This window comes from Plodia interpunctella, chromosome 8, assembly GCF_027563975.2.
Source record: "Plodia interpunctella isolate USDA-ARS_2022_Savannah chromosome 8, ilPloInte3.2, whole genome shotgun sequence".
Lineage (NCBI taxonomy): Eukaryota > Metazoa > Arthropoda > Insecta > Lepidoptera > Pyralidae > Plodia > Plodia interpunctella.
Genome location: NC_071301.1, coordinates 3,492,358 through 3,519,445, shown reverse-complemented (window position 1 = coordinate 3,519,445; position 27,088 = coordinate 3,492,358). Strand labels below are relative to the sequence as shown.

The window sequence follows — 27,088 nt, the reverse complement described above, 5'->3', positions numbered from 1 at the left end:
AATAGTATGATATTATCTTTCTTTAACGAATCGTTGCTTTCATTTTAATTATATAGTTAGATAAATAATGTAACGAATTGCTTTCAGTCTGTTGCTAGAATTATATAAAAGGAATTTATAAATATTTTTATGAAATTTATTAAGTTAAATTTAATATAATTACAGATATATTCCTGCACGTCTATATTCCTCACGGGATAGTCAGAACCAAGAGCTTTGCAAAACTCGAAAGTTAGTTATAAGATTTTATTTGGCTTTGGTGATGTATCAATAACGGTGATTTTGTCTAACAAATCAGTAAACAAAATTGTTCAAATGACGACAGCGGAAAAGACATCAACGGGTTCGATTTTTAAAAGTTTTTATCAACTTGAGAACTATTGTTATCGATATAGGTATAACCAGATCAAGGTCTTAAATAGATAACAAGTTTTGCAAATGCCCCGACATTGAACAAGGCCCTCTCGATATATTCTCACCTTACGACGTTGCCTTTCAAACCAAAAAAAACCGGATTACCTGAAACCAAAATCAAACATTAAGGAAATATAGATATTCACAGACACTTTCCTGAAAACGTTTTTTCGTCAAACGTAAAGTAAATGATTTATCATAATCATTAAATGTTGACTTATTATACCTAAGTATTAGCAGCGTTTTGGAAAAACCACAGCTAAGTATAAGCTATTCTGTTTAGTAGCTACAATGACACAGACATACATTCTTCTCTTTGCGCAGGGGGTTATAATGATGCGCAAATTTATGGAACTTTTCAGTTTGGTAATCGCTGTCGAATAATTACATAATTGTTTGTTGACCCAAAGATAAAATATTACACATCCATGACATACACATTTACCATTAATATCACATGTAAATCGAATGCCAAATTTTTGATATCGACTTTCGTTGATTGCATTATGTCCAAAATGATAATTAATTCGAAAGTTACATGTAAAGGGAACATCCATACGAGTACGACCAAAAATGGTGAAGCTTGATTTATTGCAAAACAATTCGTTGACCCTTTAGACAGCCGGTTTTAGCGCTACAAGGGGTCTGGGTGAAATTTCCATGGCGCGCCCCTATTTGTGATTCGTCGTGAAATATTCAAAACTCATTAATAATAGAAAGTAATTAAAAATAATGATTACTAAAAATAAGTGCTTCAAAAATAAGTAAGAATATCAATTCTTATTTTTAAGTATTTAGTTACTTTTAGTCATTATTATTTTTATTCACTTTTAATATTATCCTTAATTACTTCAAGTTGACTTTAAATGTTTTATTTAAAGTCAACTTGAATTGATATAAATTTCTTACGTGTAAATTAATTAAAACTCTTACTTAGTAGAAACTAATAGTTACCGCTTATTAGGTACAAAGTCACCCGTGTGTAAAGAAAAAAGTCATTCCCAATCCTGAGCACCCTTTTGTATCCAGAGCCCCTGGGCATTTGCTTTAATTGTGCCCACATCTTACGCCACTATGCCTGTAGATAACGCGAAAAGGAACAAGTAATGTTTGATGCAAAAAATATATAACCTTTACAAGGCTTAAATCGAAGCAGATTTAATTTTAAAATAACTTTCGATTATACAACGCGATCGTCTTGTTAAAATCCGATCGGGAGTTACAAAATGTTACGGTCAGCACAATATTTGATGCCCTGACCTAATATTATAGCAATCTTGTTAAATTCTATTAACAGCTGATCGTCTAAGTACCCATAGATAAGTGTTTTTATAGAAAACTAGCTTTTTCCCGCGGCTTGGCCCCCTTTTATTTTTACCCCCTATTATAGTCAAGTGGGTTGTGATTTTTGAAAAAAAAAAGCCTATGTTTGAACAAGATTATGAAAATCGTGTGCCGTGAAAACAGAACAGACAGACTTTCGAATTTATAATATAAATTAGAATATGGATATTAATAGTATAGATTTGACTATGTTCGAACATATATTCGCATATCTGACCTTGACCCAAACATCGGTCACAAACATCCATACATACATCACATGAACACAAGGTTAATGGCCGATGTAATTACGGGTCAATAGATTTGTGCAAAAAAATTCCAGCAGCTAGCCTCGATAAAGCTTAACAGCTTTCACATCTAAACTGTTAGACCAATTTAGATGAAGTTTGGGAAGGATATTCAACGGCCACTTTTTTCAAAAATCGCTGTCTCCTTGCAGAGCGGTCGTGGCCGCGGGTCACAGCTAGTCTATTATAAAACATAGTATCATACTTAAAGGTCATATTTGGGGTCTTTTCTCTCCTTATTTAGATATTTATTTAATCTTGGAAAATAAGGATTGGATACGTTTCCAGACAAGCTATAAAATCATGATAAATCCTACTTATATTATAAATGCGAAAATTTATGAGAATGTGTGTATGTATGTTTGTTTGTTACTCTTTCACGCAAAGTTTACTGGACCGATTGGTATGAAATTCGGTACACGGGTTTTTTATCCTGAAATTCTCACAGCAGCGAAGCCCCTGGGCACAGCTAGTTATCTATATTTGGAAGGGTAATTTATTATTCAAATGTTGCACGAGGTTTCAAAAATACCTACAGATGCTTATAAATCGATTTATGAATTTATTGATGCCAATTTGATTTCGACATTCTTTATCAATTATTATAATACAATATTATGACATAACCTAGCAAACCAATAAGGCCCTTCACACTAAACAAATGATCGATTGAATATAATTTATTTTTTTAATGAAATTGTAGGTAGTGCAAAGTTTATGCAAGTTTAGGTACTTCTTGAACATTAATAATAAGTAAATCTATATCTCACCAACACGCTAAATTACAAATCAAACAAGAAATAAAAATCTAACAGGGCAGGCGATTTCCTCTAACTGTAAATTTATTAGTTGAATAGTACAAAGTATTGGATTTATTCAAAGAGAAAGCTGTATCACGTGCTATTTACGTCTATAATCTTATCTGCAGATTGTAATCGGATTTCTGTTGGACTGTAAAATTATGAGTTTCGTTTGCTAGGTACTCGATGAAATTGGGACAATCAGACCCAAATCGTTATAATCGTAATCTCGTTGGAACATCGACTTGCTGCCAATATTTTTTACAATTTTAATACAACTTAGATCTTGACAAGCTATAAGATTTGGGACAGTCTGCAGCTGTAGTACGGTTAAACTTAAAGTCTTGCCCCTGGACCTTGGGCATTAGTCCGTCACGCAAATACAATTTTTACATTTTGCTTTAGCAATTCGGTAATTTGTTTCCCTACCTTAACATCAGTTTATAAAGGGGGTAAATCGTGGAATATATATATTGATACACAACTTCGCCCCGGGGCTTTCGGAATTTCGGGATAAAAGATGTTATTTCAGGCTATACTTTACCCGTGTACCAAATTTCACAACTGAATAGTTGTGAAATTTGGTTCAAAAAAGTTCAGTAGATATTGCGTGAAAGAGTAACAAAACATACACATACACACATCCTCACAAACTTTCGCATTTATAATATTAGTAGGGATATTACTACTTTGCACGCCCAAAATGGCTAAACGTTTAGCCGATATATTGCACACATAATTATAACAATTTCACTATGTAGTCAAATTGTTATAATTATGTGTGCAATATATTACATACATTTAACTCTAATAATTCTAGAACTTAACTTCACTTCTAAATTGTATGGCTCCATTGCTAAGCCAAATGATAATTTTGTTAATATCTATGTATGATTATCACTAAGAGTGGGTTGGACCAGACTCAATTTTGACTGGTTTCTGCGCAGGTTAACGTTAACATCAAAATTGACTTACTAGTCAACCTACCCTAAGAATTATAATCACTTAACATAAATTATACATTGGCAATTGACTGATATCCAAGACCAAGGGAAAACTAAAACAATACAAATTATTGACAGTTCATAGTTCCATCTCAGTCGTCCACCTACTCCCAAATTCTTGCACAATATGTTATTCAATAAACCCATTTATTTTCCAAAGTGCGACTGGACATTAAGGCTTCTAAATCCGGAAGTAGCCACTGAGATGAGCAGATTCAAATGATGGGAAGTTGAAATATGGCAACATTACGTCAATTTTTTTCACGTCACGATTGTTAGGTAACCGGTATGTCACTCGTTAAAATGGCATTAGATCGACCCTTACTGGGTATAGCTACTTGTATATATATGGCTGGATGGCACTTAGGAAACTTATTATATTGAGTTTATAAAAGGAGTTGATGAAATTGCTTACAATAAAGATGTCATGGTAACAAAGTAATTATACATTTTATAATTAAAGCGCAGCTTAATGTATGTAGGTACTTCCGACGGTCGAGGTTTTAACGACTGCAAATACAGCCGCGTTTAACATTTAACATGACATAAGACAAAGATTTACTTGGACAAAGGTTTGTCACAAGATCGGTGACCTAAAAGCCTAATATATCAACTTGGTATTATCAGTTCTCGCATTGGAGACTTCCAATGCGCGGAAGAGCGAGAACTCATAATACTAGGTTGATATATTAGGTTTTTAGGTCACTCATCTTGTGACAGACCTTTTTCCAAGTAACCTAACCTCCAACACTGCGCCACCGTGCTCGTCAATGCTGATGTATGTATATGTAAGCAAAGCTCCGTTATACAAACTACCGTTTGTGAAATAGGTGTTAACATCTGACAGTTACGTAAGCACCATGTGCTGAGCTTTACGTTGTGAAGAAATGTGTTTGTTTTTAGCACTTTAATAAATTTTGCACAAAAACCTGTCAATAGATTAGCTGAAAAATAAATCGGAAAAGATTTAATGTTTGAGAGTAATAAATACCTACTGAAAGTTAATTAAGATTATATGTAAATTTGGCCCATAAATTAACATTATCTACTTGACCAAAAGGTCAAATGTTAATTATATCAACCTATTGTACTTTTTTACTACTACATATTTTATGCAAATAAATAAATGGTACAGACATGTGAAAAATAGATTTAGAGGTACCTTTTAATTATTCTATGTCAGATTAAAAAATATCGCGTCATCAGAACATCATTGCTAAAATGATTTATCGCAATTGTAAATAGCATCTTATGATTCTAACGTTTCAATAACGGTATTTGACTCTATATTGCTGGTGGCAAAATAATGATTAATGTGTTCAATTCAATGTTATCTGTGTGATGGTTTATTTAGTCAGCCGTCAACTAATTAAACTGATTCAATCAAAGAGTAGAGCTGTATTGTTCTGTTGTAGATAATGTAGAAACAATTTACAGGTTCATTATTTATATTTTGTGGTAAAAAATGGATGATGAAGTCATTTTTTTATATCCATATCGCATTATTTAATGTATAATATCTGTGAATAAATATTATTTAGACTTACTTTTTTTTAATTCGATCAATATTCAATTGTCATTGATGTGGCCGATTGGTACACAGTTTAATTAGGTATTGCTCAATATTTGTCACGATGTATCGGCTAGCTCCAGTAACTGCAATAATAGGAGGTGGCAATATGCAATGCCCATCCGACACGGTGACATAATAGGTGATCTAATAGTAAGATAATAGGTATTTATAATTACGATTCCAAAGAGAAAACTAGCAACTTTCGGTTTGATGTATTTCTATATAAAAATAAAAACGACCTCGGTGGCTCAGTGGTAAAGTACTTGCCGAGAGGTCCCGGGTTCGATCCCCGGTGGGGTCATGATGGAAAATTATCTTTTTCTAATAGGCTCGGGTCATATATGTATTAGTTATAAAAATATAGTATCGTTGAGTATCCCATAACACAAGTTTCGAACTTACTTTGGGGCTAGCTCAATCTGTGTGATTTGTCCGTATATATTTATAAATAATTCTTTATTTAAAAAAATACTTTCGTTATGAATTTATGATTATTAGGCTAGGCCTATGGTATGACTAGTTTTCAACGACCTTGCATGTTTTATTGCTAGAAAATAACATTTAGTTCAATTAAAACCTCACATTATTCGATATTATTGAGCCTAGCCATAAAAATAAATATACAGTTCATAAAAATATATTAGACATTATTTTTTATAGATTTGTGTAACAATTAAGTTCAATCAATTTAACTTCTATAATGTCTCTAAAATACGTATCTAATAAAAATCTTATATCTATTTCCGCTTTTCGAAATAGCAAATCCAAGTCTCAGAGCGCGAAGTGTAAAAAATGGTTTATCACGCTAAAATCACTGAAAACTGCACTCAATTTTTAAAAATATTTTTGGCAAATTAGTATTCTTCATTTAACCTCTCCGCCACATTGCATCTATCTATTGTATTTGTTTTCTAGAGATATTGTAAAAAATTATCCTCCTGGGAAATAACTTTTCCAGGTCAGGTTTTCGATAATAGTACAGTTACCCATAGTTTGTGGTTGCGATTTATTTGCTGTTGAAATATTCTTCTTCATAGCATGTTGTTTCAGCTTAATTTGAAATGAATAAATGAAATATTCGTCGAAAAAAATATTTTTATTTCAATTACCTGTGTCTGTATTCATGTTAAAGTATATTATAAATTTAAAATCCAGAGGAATCTTCCCTTCAGTATAAACTTCATAGCATATTATAATATCATGGAAAAGGTACTACACATCATCATCATCATCATGGGGTGCCATCTTCGAATTATACAAAACAGATAAATGTAATTATCTTTTAAAACTAATTATCTAATTAACGTTAAAAGTGAACGTCTGCCTCATTGCTTTGTGGAAGAGCTAATCTTAATCTGACATAAACGTGGTAGTATTAATTTTATAATACCCCGTAAAGTGTGAATTCGAATTGATTGCACGAATTATGATCAATACAATAGTTGGTTTAATAAAAAAATACAATTTTCGGTCTTTTCCAAATTTTATTAATCAAACGGGCTGTTGTTAGCAACTCCGTTGTTTCTCGTTACCGGGGCAATTTCAGAATGTATATGATTTGATGAATTTTATATGATTTGATGTTTTATATGATGTCGTGTTATTAATGATAAATAAATATAGGAAATAATCTATAAGATTACCTATTACAAATGGGTACCAATTATGAAAATACATTATGGCTGATCATCATGAGTTCCGCACAGACAAGAAATTATGGCAGAGGATAACCGGCATAATGTGCATACCTTATAAATAATAGCCAGGTACCTACTTCCTAATGCCATCAATACGAGAGTAAATTGCAGTTGCACAATACAGAGTTCAGAGGTCGACTGAAGTACAATAACAAAACTTTTGAAACCACACAATGTGCACGGCTTTTCAATGAAAACTGCAAATGTAATTACCATCTATGATATTAAGTCGTGACTTGGCATGTGTTTGCAATATCTGAGTCGGATGTCCATTCAAAAAGCAGATGGTTTAATTATCAGATGGTAATGGATGCTATAGTTTCATGTCAATGATGGTCCGAACACGGGCATAAAGAAAAGGACAAAAAAGGTGACGACGTGGCCCGACCACGACACATGCTGAGCGGGGGGCCATTTTGCATGTGTGTAGTTTTAATTTTTAAGTTTAGGTACCTACTTAATTTAAATTTTTGTTTATTCACATTGTAACAAACTATTCAAATGCGTTGAAGATAATAAATATATTACAACAAATTTTACAGATTGAGCTAGCGCCAAAGTAAGTTCGAGACTTGTGTTATGGGATACTAACTCAACGAGATATTTTATAACAGATAGATACACATCCAAGACCCGGACCAATCAGAAAAAGATAATTTTCCATCTTGACCCGACCAGGGATCGAACCCGGGACCTATCGGTTCGGTGGCAAGAACTTTACCACTGCGCCACCGAGGTCGACAAAAAATGGAACAAGTTTCTGAATATTATGTAGGTACTTGTTATTAATACATTGCATAATCTTTAAATCCGGTTATGAATATATACAATAAGCCAAATTGTTATTGTTATGATATACGGTTTAACTTATGCGTTCCTTTTCTTAACTATTATCAAAAATAATTACTTTATTACATCATCTTCGATCATTTTCTTTACCCAATATAGAGTTGAGTTTTATATTGTTAATAACATATTAGTGAATATTTCACAAACTGTGTTCCCAATATCAGTTTTATTTACAGGCATTTTATGTTCGTATCATTGAATATAGTCGTATGTAAAAGTCAGTTGTTGAGATTTGTTAAGTTCAGTTTTATGTATTGAAATGATGTTTGAAATATTTTATTTTATTCTAAATTTAAAAAAATGAATATTTGTAAAATGTATAAATGATTTTAATAATTTTTATCTCATTTATTTATCGGTTGAAAAGAACGAATATAATATAAGAAACAATATTAGTGACGAGGAATTGAAAAGCTGCATCAAGCGGAAGTAAAGACAAAGAGTCAAGACGCAACCAGAACCGCATACTAGGAAGAAAGATTAGCGCTTGCGAGATTGTGTGAGAATACAATTACTAAAATATTATATAAGGCAATGAACGGGATAGCAGATACGATCGAAATTGTATCTAAATAACTCAGCGCTGCATACAAAAATTGAGACAATGTAATAGACTGGCAATTAAGAAAATAAACAACTCATTCTGAGTGGCGGTTTTAGCACTAGAAGAGCTCTGGGCGAAATTTCTATGGCGCCCTTTGGGTATCTGTACTTTTTACTTTTGGGTTTTTTTCTGTATTGCGCTCAAGGTAGTCGATTACGACGTACATTGCTGGTTTTTTCTTGTCGTAAAAAATTGCTCACATACAAATTATGCAGTATTCGTTGATTCACGTTTATATCTGTCTAAGTTGACCAATAGTGTGTAGTCGACATAAGAAAAAATAATTCGCAAACGTGTGACGCCCCATTGTATTTGGCGCCCTGAGCGGTCGCCTATTTATGCCGTTATACATTCTTATATTCTTACATAAAGAATGAACACTACTATTTAAAGACCCGTGTAATTTGCGAGTTAGTTTTACAAATTATTTCGTAATAATTGTCCACATTAAACAAGTTCGGAATGAAAAGTGAAACCAGTTGGTGTGTATGACTTCCTGATTCGCTGAATGACTTGTAGTCAAGTGCGTGCTCAAGTACATTAACATGTTTATTTTAGACCAGATGCTGTAAAAATAAATTTGGCTTGTAGACTGGAGAAAATGAAGAATGTTGGTTTTTTTAGAGTTCCGTGCTGCAAAGGTAAGAACTGCACAATTATGTACTTCTGTTTCAGTCTGTCAAGACCTTCATTTTCGATAACGCGTAGACATATTAAGTTGAAATTTATATCAAATGCCCGAATCTACGGTCTCTTTTGGTTGTGAAAAAACTTGTAAGTTAACCCGACCAAAAGATATGATCAATTTTGTCAAATATTTTGTAATAACAGAAAGGAATCAACCACCTATATTTATGAAATTTGTCAACATTTAAGAACATTTTCAGTTTATAATGAAGAAAAAGCTATGAAATAAAAGAATTTTACGAGTCCTACTCGCACTTGACGGTTTTTATTTTATTTTTGTATATTTATATTTACCTTCTCCGACGCGTTGTACCTAGAGCAGTTATGTTATTGCTACAGTTGCAAAATAAGCTTCGATTACGGAATACAGATGAGAAATTTCTTCACATATGGCACTAAGTATTCTACTGGCATCTCGACGAGTGAGGAGAAAACTAAGTGTATGTTATAAGTGGATGTCGTATGCTCGATTATCCGGTATATATTACGCGAAGTCATATAGCGTATTTTTTATATTTTTTGTTATATTTATAGATTTTAATTGGTAAACAAAAATTACTAAAAATATATAAGTACTAGAAACAATATTTTTTTTACCTTACTTTACCTATTTCAATATTTCTGAAAAAAGGTCTCTCAATTAATATTTTTTCATATTGTGTTTTCAATGAAATATATAATTCAGAGTTCATTTTACAACTTTTGTCGCAATTGTGTTTTGAAAAGAGGTATTGATTGTAGGTATATCCTATTTATTTAATATGGTACTTGCCATCACGTCCAATCGGATACTTATTTCCATGTGTCCAAAACAAACCATATATGAGAGTGGTCACAAGTGACGTCACTAATGATGCAGTCAAAATTTATACACATCTATCTAGCCTATTACATTCGTCAATATCATTTTTGTACTTGAAAAAAAAAATTAAGAACAGCCTAGTGATGTGACAATACCTATGCACGCGTTCAATTTTCCGGCCGGCAGCGATTCATAATGTAATCGAGTCAGTGTCTCGATTCTCGATGGGTTACGTAATGCCGCGACATCGCATCCATAAAGTTTCACTTTCGTGTGAGTTACAGTTTCACCTATAGCGAGCTTCATGTTCCCAATAGCTATTGTACATCGGAACGTAACATGGAGTAATCGATTACTATTTGCATGCATTGTACAAAACGATTGCAGATTTATTAAAATTCAATCCACATTAAAATTTTTTTTGAAACATTATTTTTTAATAAAATAATCTACCTATTTTGTTTAATATAATTATATGAGTATTATGTTGAATAGTATTTATGATGAAATCAGTTTTGCAATTTACTTAAAATTAAGTAACTAATGAATAATCGTAGCTTTGCATTTCAGGTTCAGGGTTTAAATTAAAATTCTTCATGTCTTAATGTTATTTAAATTATATAAATCTACATAATATTTTCCGTTCAAGTTATACGAAATTCATACCACATTTTTTTGTAGTTGATAAAAGATATAAACAAACTAATTAACGTACAACTTCAGTTCATATTTAATTATTTTAATTAACGAACACAAAGCAATCTGCTTCAATAAAATAAACTGATTAATTTAACGAAGTACCTAATTAACATGATAACTTTCAATTATTTGAATCTCATTAACAATTGAATGATATGATCGAGTTATAACAATGTATCGATTACAATAAGTTGTCGCTCGATCTTGACCCACATTGTCAGAAATGCCAGTCCATCAAAAGTTGATCAGTCTGACAGGGCAAGCGGTGAAAGCACAACACTATGAAGTGATTGACACGAAGAAGCAAATGCCATTGGTCCAAGGTTGGCGCCTATTGTAGTACCAATATTTACTACGGTTATGCCCGAGCTGTTTTATGTCTGACATGACGTGTTTGACAGCTAATAAATTAGAATATTGTAAAATATAACAATCGCTAATAATTATAGGCTCGAAAATTGAGAAAAGATTTTATTATATTTACAAAAAAAGAGGAGAAAGGTTTATAAACTCTTAACAAATTATAGGTTAAAGTTTAATATTGAACCTCAATTCCACCGATAAACCCAAAATACCTATGAGTAAACTTGGCGTTATAGTTTAGAAAGTCTTAGCTTTGTCTACCCCGAAATGATTAAGATGTGATGCTGTATACTTCAAGCGCATATATGCACTACTAGGTTTAAAAAGTACCCTTTGTGTTATCCCAGGTTGTATCTACCCTTGTACTAAATTTATTTTTTTAATTTAATTTTTATTAATAGCTTTATAATGTCTATTTTTGTTTAGTTTTATTAAACTTTTTGCAAATAAATTATACTTGATAATAAATGTCCAAGAATAAAGGACAAATTTCCAATTAGAGCAATTCTAATAGTTAGATCGGCACGGAATGTTAACTGAAGCTGCGTCGTGTACATAATAATTCTGGAATCGAGATCAGCGTTTAGATACCGTTAATTAAGATTAATTTATCTATAAACAAATGTGCAGAATGCTGGCAAGAAGTGGCAATGGCCCAGTCACGTTTGTCGCGTCCATCGCTTTGGTAAATAAAATATTTATTGAACAGAAGGAATACCATGAGTCTATACCTACATATATCTGAAGAGGTTACAAATGAAAATGTTATATTTAGGTAAAAGATAAAGAAGTCAGAAATTTTCTTATATAATTTTACTATAGTATTTTACTTTTATTTAAAAAAGTAAACGTTTGGTAATGTCAGATTTATCTTGAATTTTATTACTTAAAATTATATAGGTTTTGTTTATTTTAAGAGCTCTGTCCCATTGCTCCGTCATTTTGGCATCCGTCGATAGACAGTCATCCCAACGGAGCACGAATAAACAATGGGGCATGGCTCTACGTACTAGTGTAGCACCCATTTGTTTGTTTTTGAAAAGATAGATAATCCTTACCACTACTACTATCCCACCCTAGCTTAGTCTATGTTTTAATGTCAAGTAGATTACAAATTAGATTAGATTAGTTAGATTTTGACGACCTCGGTGGCGCAGTGGTTAAAGTTCTTGCCACTGAACCGAGAGATGCGAGAGTCATGATGGAAAATGATCTTTTTCTGATTGATTCGGGTCTTGGATGTTTATTTGTTATAAAATATAGTATCGTTGAGTTAGTATCCCATAACACAAGTCTCGAACTTACTATGGGGCTAGCTCAATCTGTGTGATTTGTCCTAATATATTTATTTATTTCAAAGTTTATATTCTGCAAGCACTATATTCGAAACCACTTGTAACATTAGGTCGTGATAGGTAGTATGCTCATAATAAACTGAATAGTATCTGCTAAAGAAATTAATTGTTTGACCTATCATTGCTTCGATTATTGCCATAGATGTTTATTTATACCCTGGTTAAAATCGTAAACACAGAATAAGGAATTAATGATGATATAGTGTACAGCGAGTTTAATTGCCGTTATATAGTGTACAAACAAAACACATAGATATAGTGCTAAGTTTCAATATAAATAAAGTATTTAAATCTGAAAAATACCATTTTCTGGTCTGACTTGTTATGCAACACATTTTTTACATTTAAAAAAATAATTTTGACCCTAACATTTAGAATTCGTAATTCCATTGACCTAGTCTTTACACTACCTTTTGTAGTATTTTATAACAAAATGTTCATTCATACAGAAGTCATTATTATGTCATTAAATGTAAATTAAGTTATATAAAACTCATAATACGAAGTTCAAAGGAGCGCCAACATTGACAATGTCTTCTTCAGAGCATACGATTTTGATCCTTATGACTTTAGCCTGCAGCAAAATTTGCATTATAATATGGTTTGAAATAAATTGATATAAAACTGCTTTATAAAAGTAGTTTTTCTATTTATGTAGCAAAAAATCGTCAAATGCTTCGTTAATAAAATAAACACATGAATATATACGCCAAAACCTTTGTCAATAAATTAGACCGTTGAAAAGTTTTGTCAATTTGTCACTGTGGCTAATTCTTCTGAGATAAATAAATATATGTAAACATCAACACTATTGACTGTTGACATATTTACATGTTAAAATAGCTGATAACAAAGTTAGTTTATTTTTATTACTACTATTTAAAACAATGCTGTCTTAACTACTAAACTATTACAGGTAAAAATTGAAGTTTTTTGGGTTTTCCAAAAGGTACATTAATTACTGTTGATAATTGGGAACGAAGGTTATTATTTATAATATCTGCCTTAAAATTATACTAATAATTGAGATAATTCGGAGATATATTTGAATGAATTCATGTATTATAAAAATATATGAAAGCAAGAGAAAAAACCACAGATTAAGAAGAAAATATAAATTAAAAAGCTGTAAAAAATGCTTGAACAATCACATATCACAAACTTTACGACGTCTTTTCAATCGTGGTAATGAGTTCAACCTTCATTAGGCTCAATTTGATCGCAAAACCGAACATAACCTGATAGGATATGGTTTAATACATTGTAGCAATATTAAAGCGTTGACAGGAATCTCGGAAATGCCTCATTCATAAGTCATAAACACAGTTATAAACGGTTACTCTCGTTATATGCAAAATAATGTAATTACTTCGTTATTACGCAATATTGGTACGTTTTCGTTGAACAAATTATACAAATTATAATAAATTAAAAATATAATGTTGCAAGTTGCAATAAGAACGGTCGACTCGACAAAGAAGGAGAAAAATAATTTTATAATACGGTACCAATGTTTACTGTGACAAAAGTAGGCAACGTGCGTGTGACATCCCTGGTATTGCAGGCGATCGTAGGCTGTGGTGACCACTTACCGTGAGGTGAGACGCAGGCCTTCTTGCATGCTCGATATATGTATAAAATATGGCAATTAAGCCCGTAATACTAAAATTATTTTGTGTCGTCTGTTTGCATTCGATTGTTTATAATGCATTTACTCGTAATTGAAATTAGCTTTCCTTCTTTTTTACACTTGGTACACTTTTTTTACATATGGTCTTCCATTGGCATGCCAATGGAAGTATTGGCTTAATAGCCTATATTTATTAGCTTCGCCACAGATAACAAAATAAAAAAAGGAACAGATTCCTTACGTAATTAGCTGGTAGAGTATCGTACAAACATTTTAAAAACTGCAGTACCTATCACGCAATATTTATTACAGTTTTGTAAAGATAAAGCTACGTACAATTTAGTTAGTCGAAAATACACGTGGGAGAAGAAATTAATAAGCCACTTTGAACCGGTTCTAGAAACACTACTGAGTGTTGTAATGCATTTGCCTGCTATCAAAATATAAAGCAGAAATCGATCTAGTTATGTGAAATGATTGCATAGTTCCATGCAAAGGGCGTTGGTCAGCTATTAATATTTATTATGACACTTCAGTTACATTCTCTCGTATGATATTATATATTTTTAATTAGGTATTTTAATTTCGAAATAAAAATTCGTTATAAAATAGATTATTATGGAACACTAGTGGCTAGTATGGAATGTTAATAATTTGTTTTAGTTTTACAAGAATAATTGACTTCATTTTTTCATATATATATTTTTTCATTGTTTTTGGTACGTATCACTTGTATGAGTTACATATGATATATATTATGTGCAATTCTATGAAGATTTTTATCGAAATGTTATCTTTGTTTTATCAACATTGGCTGCTATTATATTTTAAGTGAAACAAAGTTTTTGTACTACCTCTTTCTTTTCTCATAAATGAGGCTATCATAGACATAAATACATTTATCTGATCGGATCGATTCCATTAGCGCTTTCAAATTCTTCAGCATCAGCTCCCGCGGGCATATCATAACATGATGACATAAAAATAGAATTTTGAGGAAATGAGTTCAGTTGTTCCAAATATTATTCCCTACACACAATTTTACAATATTTTTTTATAATACTAGTGTAGTTAGATCAAATTCCAACAAATCATTGTGATAAATATAGACTGTTTACTGAACAGCAGACAGATTGCGAAAGGCATAGTTCAGAACTAGACCAGTTCGGGTGTGTATTACTAATTTGCCTACGCTAACAAAGAGCCTGCTCTGGGCGTGCGAAACTGCAAAATGTAATCAAGGCTGCTGTCGAATATTATATATGGGTAATGAAAGTTATATAATTAATATAAATTATGAGGTTTGAAAGCTATCTTATCTAATAACTAATGAAATAGTAATAGGTAATACTTTAGATTGCAAAGTTATACTCAATAGATAAAATTATCGAAGACCCATTTGCGTGCTAGAAAGGGTATAGGAACAAATTTCAAGTAGGTACTGTAAACGATTGCTAACCCATCCAATCGAGCATGCGCTATACGAAATTCACAAGATTGGTCACCAATAGTTACATTTGCCACGAGTTTATCCTGTAAATGTGTAAGCGGGCCTAAGTAGTTGACTAAATCTGAATTTATAAATAGATGTTGAAAACTTTGACACACTTGAAAAAAAATATTACAAGTACATCGTCGCGTCATCTAAAGTGCCATCTGCTGCCCTCGTAAAGAACGTTTCCGATAAAAATGACATGAACATGTTTAGTAGGTACAAGTACAACTCGTGTCAAAATTGACAGGAGAGCGAGACACGCTGCAACTATGGTTGTGATGTGGCCGTACATTGACACTTTTCGGGACAATGTACAGATGCATCACGTTTGTGATTCAATTTCGCATATTTTACATTAAAACGTAGCATTCGAGTTTTGCAGCCCTTGAAAAATAAAGCCGGATAAAATACGTGATACCAAATCTGTACCTTACTTTATGTGGACCTGGTTTTATTCACGAAGAACGTAAGCAATTCAAATATTCATTTGATATTTTCCCTCGTTACGTCTAGTGCAGTTTTATTGGTTCTATTACTAATAAGACTTTTTGGTCCCAGTTCAACTTTATCAAAAAATCTTTAATCGTTACAATACTATGACTCTTCATTCTCACTAGTCCGACTGATAAGTCATTATTTTATTTAATGTAAAAAAATAGTTTCTTGTGAAATTTATTATTTTTTATGGCATTAATAGGGACAGGACACATTCGTCATATTAATAGAAACAAGGAATATAAGCTTGTAGTTTGCATTTTGATATACCCAAGAGAAATAACCTTAGTACTATTTGTGCATCCTTCATGCATTTGACGACAGCCGCGGCGCCTTCTGTCGAAGGCCAGATGTGATTCCGATTCGATCGATTGTTCTTGCCAATGACGAATCAGGACAATTGAATAGCGTGCCATAATCGCCCATTTTCGATTACACTGCAAGAATAATGAGCATTTAGCAAATCACAGTAATTGTGAGTGTTGCGATTCTTGATCACGACTTTTTGACGCCGCAGAAGGGATCCGTCGGTGTTGAAATGAAATTACAATGATAATGTTTATAATGGAATTTGGCAACGGTGCACTGGTTGTAACGCCGTGGTTTATGGTTTGTGAATTCGCTTCGGGGTCGTCGGCATTGAACCTTTCGCTTCGTAAATAAAAACTATTTGCGGTCGGATATAAATAAATTATTGTATCGTTGTCACGGCTTTATGCGATCATTATCCCCCAATAGAAAATCAGTCATTAATATTCAGTCTTATAATTTTTTAAAAGTAGTTAAATGGAGCCAAGGTACGCTTCGTTAATTTTTTTTCTCAATTTCGAAAATTCATCGGCATTAATTATTATCAGACAATTGACACGCATGTGCTCCATCACAATGATGTAAAAATATTTGTATTAAAACAACTGCAAATAGGTCCAATCCAATTGCATTTTGTCATATACCTAGTATTTATTGATGCATTTGTTATAATGGGCATTGCAGCGATGCATCAAAATCGTGAATATAATGCATAAATCAGATGCTCCCTAGCCATTGTGCTGTTGTAAGGGTTCCCAGCAGTGTTGAAACCGCAACGTTCGTTTTGTTGGGAAATATTTCGACAACAAATGAATTTTGAACGGAAACTAAATATTTCATGCTCGTGGTTTAACAACCAGTGATCGAAGAGTCAGTATCACATGTACATATTTTAAATGTAAGATGGTAAGAGTATCTAAAACGAAAGTATGGAAATATTAAGGCGCACCCAGGCTTGGCTCTTGTCGAGGGAGACGGCTTTGACGATAATAAAAGCTTCTGTCAAAAATGACGTATTTCAGACGTAACAAGTTTTATTACAAAAATGACATTTTTGCCACAAGCTTTTTTTGTCGTCAGAAGGATATTAATCCGTGCTGTAAGCCTTTGAGAAGCCCTCGTTTGGAGCCGATCCACCGATGCACCATTAGGTAATGCTTATCATAATAATGCATTATCATGGCGATTTTCTTTTATAACTGACGCAACGTAGGAAATTTCAACTCTGTAGGTCACCTGGAAGTAGGAGAAATCTAACTTGCAAGATTTGATTACAGACAAAGGGACGGGTGAAACTAAATAAAAGCTTGTAAAAACCTATTTAGATTACGATTGGTAATACCATAATGCAATGGTGTTGCAACGACTATGTAGATCAAGTGTACCCTCCTGTTCGTCGCTCGTTGCACGTCACAGTTGCACGTGTACCAACCACCAGACATGACATTTTGTGCTCGCAATAGTTGGGAGTGGTATATCAATACTATGGTAAGTAAGGCCACTGACGTTAACTGTCAGCTGAATGTGCCATTGTATTTAAGTTCATAGGAATATGTTACAACTGACTCGTATACTCAAGCAGTGATTTCATAGGACACTTAAGAAAAGAATATGGCTTAATCAAGTTTACATATCTATTTAATTAAGTTTACATGTCTAAATATTAGTAAGGGATAGGAATGTATGGTCTACTGGTAGAATAAAATGTACATAGTGGTGATAGTGGATCAGTTGTGCGACTGAATTACTCGTTCTTATTTCTTTCTTAAATTTTAGTGAATTACCTGTTTTATCAAATGTTCAAATGAAACTCAGAAAATGTATTGGAAATAATAATTGATTGGTGGTGTAATGATTAAGACGCCCGCCTGTGGATCGAAAGGTTTCAGGTTAGAATTCTACTCGTGCCACATGAGTTTGTATACCAATCTGACTCATGTATAGTAGTTTTCATCGACCACCGCTTGCTTCCGGTGAAGGAAAACATCGTGAGGATACCTGCACACTCGTTGATTCTTATTAATTTGTGTGTGAAATGGAGAAGGCAATGGCAAACCACTGCATAAATAATGCCAAGAAAGTTTTTGTGTGTGTTTCGTTCCACGTAATAATCTCGACCTTCAGCCATGAGTAATACGACTATGAAGAAGTGTAGTTCACTTTAGTGTTAAATAAGAAAGACCACTGACTCGTGACACATGTATATGAGTGGACGTGCATGTTTATGAATATATAATAATATAATAATGACACTTAAATATATTTCAAAAGTGAACATCGTGATCTGTACAGTTATATTTTGTAATAGTCCTGTCGTGATAGGTGACTGTGTCTAAGAATCATGCGTGTGAAATATAGACTCTTTACATGACACATATCTACATGAATTTTCACCACACCATAATTCACAGCCTATATATATTCAATAATTTTTTTTGACCCAGATTTTGACCTTGAAATATAATGAATTTGAATATTACTTATAATACCATATATGATTATTTTGTCACGAAACTTTTGAATAGTGTATTTTTTTCCTTTTGTTGATCTATGGTTTCAACATTTTTCCATTTAAAAGAAACTACTAACTACCAAACAAAAGACGACACTGTAACTGCTTTCGATTTTGTGGGCTTTCACTTTACCTTGGTTATCTCTGTGAGTCAATGACCTCTTGTGTCATACTGGCATTTTAGGTCCTTTTCATGAACCATGTCCAATAATGCATTTAATTATTATTTGACATATTATTTCTTACATATTATAAAAAGCATCTATCTGTATAAATGCGATAAACTTTAAAACTAAACGACGGATTTTTACACGGTTTTCAAAAATGTGTGACTTCTGAGGAAGATGTATAATTTATTGTGATTTTCCTCGAGGGAGCTAAGATGCTAAGTTTATATGCTAGGTTTACCCATAATATGCGAGCTAATAGTTTTACGCTTGACTCTGTCTACCCTGTAATTTGACGGATAAATACGTGATACTGTATCATGTCAATGTCATTTTCTCGTTAGACTAATACTTATTGCACAAAACTATTGATTTTCAACAACAAAATTATTATAACACGACATTGCTAAATGTAGTACCAAAGTAACGTTAGTAATGTAACAGTTTGTCACAATGTTACACCAATATTGCAGGAAAAGAATTGGTAAAACATTACATATTCGTTGCATTACGAATTTATATCGATTAATTTTAAATCTAGTCGATAACACCGCAATCGTGGCAGACGTGCCGTATCGATATAAAATTGTTGCGAAATGTAAACAATGCACTTGTTATGATTCATGTTTGTTGTCTATCGATTAACTTGTTGCCTTGATTTAATCGAAATATACTTTGATTTTATTGATTCTTTAAATTTAAATTGAAAATTGGGCAAGTGTTTTAATAAACGCTGTGTAAATAATTTCGTTTGAATTTAGGGATATAAATAGGGTATTTTCTGTGTGCTATTCTGCTATTTAACAGCATAAGTATATATATTATATTCAAGTCTTTGCATTTGTTCATAATTAATCAACATTTGTTAAAATTACCTATATCTTAAATTAAAAAAACACATACAGATTGGAACTTTTGGTTCGTGGGTTTGAAAAACAATGATCGCAGGCCCAAATTTTTTGCATACCATAACAAGATAAAGTTGAAGGGCCGACTAATAAAAATTTCTTACCATGTGAGGGTTCTGTAAAAAATAAGACAGAAAATAATTATGTTTCATATATTATTTATTTCTAACTTTTTAATTATTCAAATATACGAGTACGATTATTTCTTATTAGGGCAACGTATTTTGAACGAATATTAAGTTTGTTCAATAAGTATATGATAGTTATTGAAATGAGGAAAACTTGACTTCTACTATAATTATAGGTATAACTCTCTAGAAGTCTCTAGAGGCATCTCTTAAATCAATGTATTTATGTCACTGCCATAATAATGGAATTATTTGAAAATATAAAAAGTACATCTAAGTAATCTGTATATGACAAAAATATATAGTTACATTAATGCATAAACTGAAACGTAGTTAATTACCATTGACACAATTTTGATTAACAAATGGAACCCTAAAATACAGACGTTCGTCATCAGAATTTTTCCATCGCAGTAGATGCATTATCGAGTGAATGCTCTAAGTTGGGTCGTAAAAGTCGGGACAATGTCAACATTGGACGCTTGCCCGGTCAATGACCCGGCCTTTGGAGACCAGGTAAAGCCAAAATGTACGTCCGAAGACACCAAAAATAGCATTTCTTTTGAGCTGCATTAGTCACATTGAAATACAGGAAAAGTTTGGCACCAAATTTTTGCGATTGAAATTTATATTACGAGTATATATCGATCGAAATTTTTATTTATATAACCGTGGTTGCTAGACCCTCGCAACGGGGCATTGCAGCGACGCATCAACGAGGGTCTAGATATACATAAAATTAAATATACCGACAGAAGAAAAAGAATTACGATTTTAGTATCTAACTCGGTTTATTTTAGAACCACAAAGCTGTAATATTAATATAGCAAAGACACATATCTTTGTCAATAAAATTAGTTTTAAATATATGAAATTATTAAAAAGGTTATTTGTACAAAATAATAGGATGAAAAAAATAGAATGTTTTTTTATCTATTTTTAAGTATTGTCGTTGCATTTACGTTTCAACAATATTTCATCTAAATATTATACTCTCCGTATTTTTCAGCCTACTAATGAACTTAATTGTATGGTTGTTAAGCAACTACTTAGTACAAATACTTTTACTACCATTTACATTTGGTCCTATCCAAAACGAGGACGCAAAAACGCGTTCAAGATTCTTGTGACCAAACACGCTCATCGGATTGCGAAAACCACGCCATGACACTGAGTAAAGCTGACCTAAAGCGTTTTAACATGTAGGACAGAAAATCTAATAGAAAGATAAGTTTTAAAAAAGTGTCATTTTATGATGATGGGCGGTAGGATTTACTAGGTTAGATAGAGTGCGGAACGAGTATACACTGGGATCATATACTTGGGATATGAGGCAAAATAGAAACTCCAAAACGTTCAGAGAGGGAACGCGGCGAGGGTAATAGGCACCTTATTATTTTATTTCTTTATTTTATAGGTTAGTAATTTATGACAATTGTATATTTTTAAATGAAATATAGATTAAAAAGTTATTAGAATATAACTACGTACAATCGCGACAGTTAGCCTGCAAGGATCTTTGCGTCGCGGTAATAGAGCCAAATTAGCAATTAATTTTGGTAGGTTAATGTGCCTGTAATTGTCAAGTTATGAAAACTTAATATCATTTCCCGCTATCAAGTGTTCCACTTGGCCGCAAAGACCTCCTTCAATTTTTTCCATTCGTTCTGGGTTTGTGTCAAAATCTTACTAAAAGAAAAGGTTTTTAAATGAATAAATAATAAATAAATGATATATTTAAATTATTCTTGGAATTTCAAGCTAAATCAACTATGCTCGGTATACAATAATGAAACCGAAAACCTTATGAGTAGACGTTTAGGCAATACTTGACGAAATAAAAACAACAAAAATTATTCATACGTCAAATAGCTAATTACGGCTGTGCACATCCTCTGATTCATAATCATACAATCATAAACGCTTTTCTATTGTTCGTCCTGCATTAAAGGCTAAAGCGATTATTAAATATTTGGACTAAAGAGCGGAAACCTTGATTAACCTAAACGTAACTTGATGAGCGAGGCAAGTTTCAAAGATTAGCCTGATTGATGCAATTATGATCAACCACGTCGAATTATAATTTAAGTTTTATGAAAATCTAAGTTAGAAATAATATTTTTGACTTTATAAGACTGAATTAATTTTATAATGGAATTGCTACATTTTAATAAATTGGTCTTACTTAGATGGTACTTGACCTATTAGTGTTGTAATTTGTGAAGCCAATAAAAATATCACTATGCGACTTAGAAGCTCAATAAAAATATTATAACGAATTCAATGACCAACAATGGATAGATCATGAATAGCAAAAAATTAATTGCATTAAAAAATGTAAAATAAAAACTAATTAATTATGAATATATAGAATTATTATTTTCCACCAACCTTCACTTCCTCTTTCGTGTTTTCATTAAGCTTAAGTCTTAATTAGCAATCTTTACAGCAGAATTTTTATTCTAAAATCGATTATGTAAAAGATTCTAATCGATTTTGATGACTTTCATCTTCGACCGTGGTATAGACTTAGTTCCTAACAATATGGGACGGAATTGCGCTACAACAAAGGCTTGCAAAAAGCAGTTATTATATCCGACGCAATGTACACCATTCTGTTACGGAATTGGGACAGTGGAAACAAAGTAAATTGTGACTTACTGAATTAATTTTACGATCGCTTCGATCTTGTCTGTTCGACGATTTTTTCGCAGTGTTATCAGTGTTTTTTACGCAAATGGACAACTAGGACGATCCGATTAGAATGAACATTATAATTAATAGCAACATCATACAGTTACTGCATCAATTATAATTGCTAAAGGTTTTTCTGCAGAATTGCCCAGAAATTCTTATAAAAATAAGCTAGCTTGTACCTATTATATAACCTGGGTAAAGACGAAAGACTTATAAAATGCCTAACAATATTAATAATGACCGAGGAGGTGTCAATGAAATAGTGATACTTATGTGAAAAAATATTATACAACCGTGACACGTGGAAAAAACAAAACAATTACGTTTACATATCGGTTTAGGACGTGTTCTGCACGTGACACCTAGATGTCAAGGAATTTATCGAGTTAATGACGTTAAATTAGAGTTAAGTCTTAATTTTATAAAATGTTATATTATAAACAGGTGCAATAATACTCATATTTGTATACCTAGCAGTTTTCTATAGTATTTTATTGGCGATCTAAAAAAAACTCATATAAGGTCATACTCAACATATTAATAAATGAATAGTGACGTGACGTATGCACCTACTTCCCTACTCGAAATATTAAATAACAGTTCTTAGTCTGTTTAAATTTAAGATATTATTATTATAAATATTTTTATATACCTATATATTAACACAAGATTTTCAAGACAACTTTTAAATTATTATTTCATTACATGCTTTATCACAATTAATGATTTTAAATATTAATTTTACTTACATGATAATCAAGGTATACAATGGGCTAGTAATAATATTAAATTAAATCCAAAGTTGTTCAGACTTTAAAAGTGTCACCTCCCTCTCATGAGCAACTTCGCGGTTTCTTCCACGGCTACAGATCGTTGAAGTCCAGAGCCTTTCCTACTTTTCCTCCGCTTTGCACGGTCTTCTGCATCCTTAGCCGTCTGTCAGACCATTGGCAAGCATATACGTATATCGCCGTAGTCGTCATCAAGCCAGCACTTTTTGGGGCTAATGTTACTAGTATACGGTACATTCATTTTATGCTGTTTTATCATGAACTTCAAGAAAATCTTTGGGATGAAGGTGTGTCGTGTTTCTTTCAGTAGGTCATTGTCAAACTAAGCGTGCAGACAACTTTATCCAGTGTGAAATTGGGCGTTAAGTTCTTTACTCTTTTGCAACTAGTGGCGAGCAGTTCTTGAACTCTCTTGCATAAGTTTTTTTATTGCAATGCGATCTCTCTGACTCTTTCATTGAATCTGATTTGTTTTAGAATACTACCTGGTTATCCGTTAATTAAAATATTTTCGAAAATCTATTAAATGAAAAGGAAAATGTAGGTAGATAAAATTATTGCTTCGACATATCACAAAAAAGTTCTCAACAGACACTATACTTCGTCATCACAGAAATTTAAAGATATAAGTATAATATATTTTAAGTCTTATTAATTTTGTCCACAATAAATCTGTACTTACTTGTAGGTAACCCATATATTTTTATAAATTTCACGTTAATTTGCCTTATTAGACCAAGGTTAAGACGATAATAATTATTTATAAACAAAAAAAAATATAAAAGTCAAAACGAATTAAAATATGTTTTTTCTTTAAATATTATTCCTTCATTTAGGTATAGTTATCCTAGATATATGAATGAGACCTCTTTCAAAAAGGAAAAGTATTTTTCTTTCATAGTATTTAAATAAAAAAGAAGTAAATGCATCGGCTTACCAATATTATGATAAGCCTGTCTCGAATTTCCCGCAGGAATCGCTGCAACAGCGGCGGTTAGAAGCAAAAAGGCGAAAATCCTGGCACTTCCACCCATCGTCATTCACGAAAAAAATATTCCAATTCAAAAAAGTTGACGCAACTATTTCCCGCGTGTGGTCGGTAACATTTGCGTCGCGCGCGCGTCTGTTTCTGCCAACGTAGTATTGTGAACTAAACTTGGGGTCACTTTCTACTGGCTATATGCGCCCGCGCATTCTATTGCCGTAGTATGCAGTACTATGCACTTTCTTGCTGATTATAGTATGATATGTTGTTAGTTGCAAAAAACGTATGATAAGGTGTGATATTATACTGACTGGACTTACAGTCAAAGGCCAATTCTAGATAAAAGTAATGTAAAGGTTTTCTCGTATATTAATCGTTATTAATAAAAATACTTTTTTCTAGCTATTTAAGTCCCACTGCGGGGCAAAAGTTTTTGAAAAAAAAAATACAACTACACCTACAATCAGTCCTTTAAAAAAAATTGCTAAATCATCCTGGTACGCAACAATACCTTGTGCAATTTTTGGTTCGTTTAGTCAAACTGTAGAAACCTGACCCAAAATGACATTTCTACGGATTTCACTGAAGAAATAAAATCGTACGTTCAAAGCGAACTAAACTAACATAGTTATACTTTCATCCATTGAAAGTTAAATACCTTGGTAACAAAGGACATCTGGCTCATTCATACGAGTTAAGTTACGTTGCTTCCATGAAAATGTCTTCATTCCGCCAGGCTTTGGTCATGAAAAATGCTATCAGACACGGTACAGAAAGTGTTTTCCAAATGTAAACGGTAGTTGGTCGGACCTTTGCTTTGATTTTTTGTTGATCTATAATCGGACTGCGTAACGTTTAAACGCTTGTGGTCAAATGGTTAAGCTTGTTTTTTTCTATATATATCTATAGGTATTATTATTATAAAGAGGTAAGCATTTGTGAGTTTGTATGTTTGAGGCGGGTAATATTTTAGATTACATGAACTACATGACATGAACACATTGAACACTTCTTAGATTAAATGAATAATTTTTGAAATCGATTCGGTAGTTTCTTAACTACCGAATCGATTTCAAAAATTCGTTCACCGTTAGAAAAGTACATTACCCAAGATTGCTATAGGCTATATTTTATCTCAAAATTCCCACGGGAGCGAAGCCCTGGGCATCATCTAGTTATTAATAAACAATATGATGTATAAAATAATAAATGCATGTTTTTTGTTTGTGCATAGAGAATGATCTCGGAAGAGGGGAGAATTCTGTTAGAAAGATTTTCAAAAATAAACTTCTGAGCATTATGTGTGGATTTCGTATACGTGTTTGTGGTGGACCTTTTGTTATATAAATGAGAACAAGGGCACAAGTAAAAGAATAAGATCAAAAGGGCTGATGGTACACTGTTGAATATTTCTGAATTGGTTTCAGCAATTTTTTACATAATTATTCAAAGTCGTGTGTGTACAAATCTTTCATACCTACCTACATCGGGCCTTGTATGGAAATTAGGTGTTTAATTTACAACCGTGTTATAATTGCAGATCAATGTAACAAAAAGTAATAAATCCTGGGCTCCGATGCTTTATGTTTGAGGTAACGGAAATTATTACTGAGATGAGACAGTGAATATTTTTTAAAATTTAAAACTAGCTACCCGTCACTACTAGGCATACATAGATATAGACAGACAGCAGGAAGCGACTTTATTATCATGTACTGACTCTTACATCCAGATTTTCAGATACTAACGAGTTCGACAGTAGATAGGTAACTAAATTTCATGAGAATGAAATATTTACTGTCGAACCACCGACAGTTCTTAAATATTGAATATCAAAGTCAAAAATTTATTTTTGTATAAGGCAATGATAGGCGTAAAATATTTACTTAACAGAGCGTGGACGTAATCTACTGAAAAACAACACTAGGCCGATTTTCATGGATGAGTGGTGGGCTTGGAAAAGTGCTTATGAAGAAATAACCGCTGTAAGCACAGGTACCTACTTGGTTGTATGTGTGTGTATTGATGAATAATACAAAATAAAAAGTAGGCTGACTAGAAGCTACATATATTTTGAAGTCCTATAAGGCTTAGTTAACTAAATCCTTACAACCTTATCCTATATAGGTATAAAACAAAGTTTTCTGTTGCGTCTCTCTGTCTGTTCGCGAAAAACTCAAAAACTAAAACTGTTAATGAATAGATTCATAAGGAAGGTTTGGGTAGGTAACTATATATATTATTATATTTTACCCGGGCGAAGCCGGGACGGGCCGCTAGTTACAAGATAAACGAAGGCTTTGTGTAAGTAATGTCATGAGTATGTTGTGTTAGGAGGAAGTGTGTACCTATACTCGCAAGATTTTCAAATTGTGGAATGAACACACAATTTGAACAGTTCATATAATGGTTAATTAAGTAAATAAATGGTATAAAATGTTCCTAAAGAAAGGCAATTATGCCTATATTTAAAGTAATAAGTATATCATATAC

General features: G+C 32.4%; 1 protein-coding gene across 1 annotated transcript in view; it reads right to left on the bottom strand.

The window, feature by feature from the left end:
• LOC128672016 (uncharacterized protein) overlaps positions 1 to 24,770 on the bottom strand; it is a 50,966-nt gene extending 26,196 nt beyond the window's left edge. Inside the window, exon 1 of the mRNA XM_053748899.2 lies at positions 24,548 to 24,770. Coding sequence (XP_053604874.1) covers positions 24,548 to 24,650 — 103 coding nt within the window. The 5' untranslated portion in view covers positions 24,651 to 24,770. The remainder of the gene's footprint in view (positions 1 to 24,547) is intronic.
• Positions 24,771 to 27,088: the final 2,318 nt, after the last annotated feature.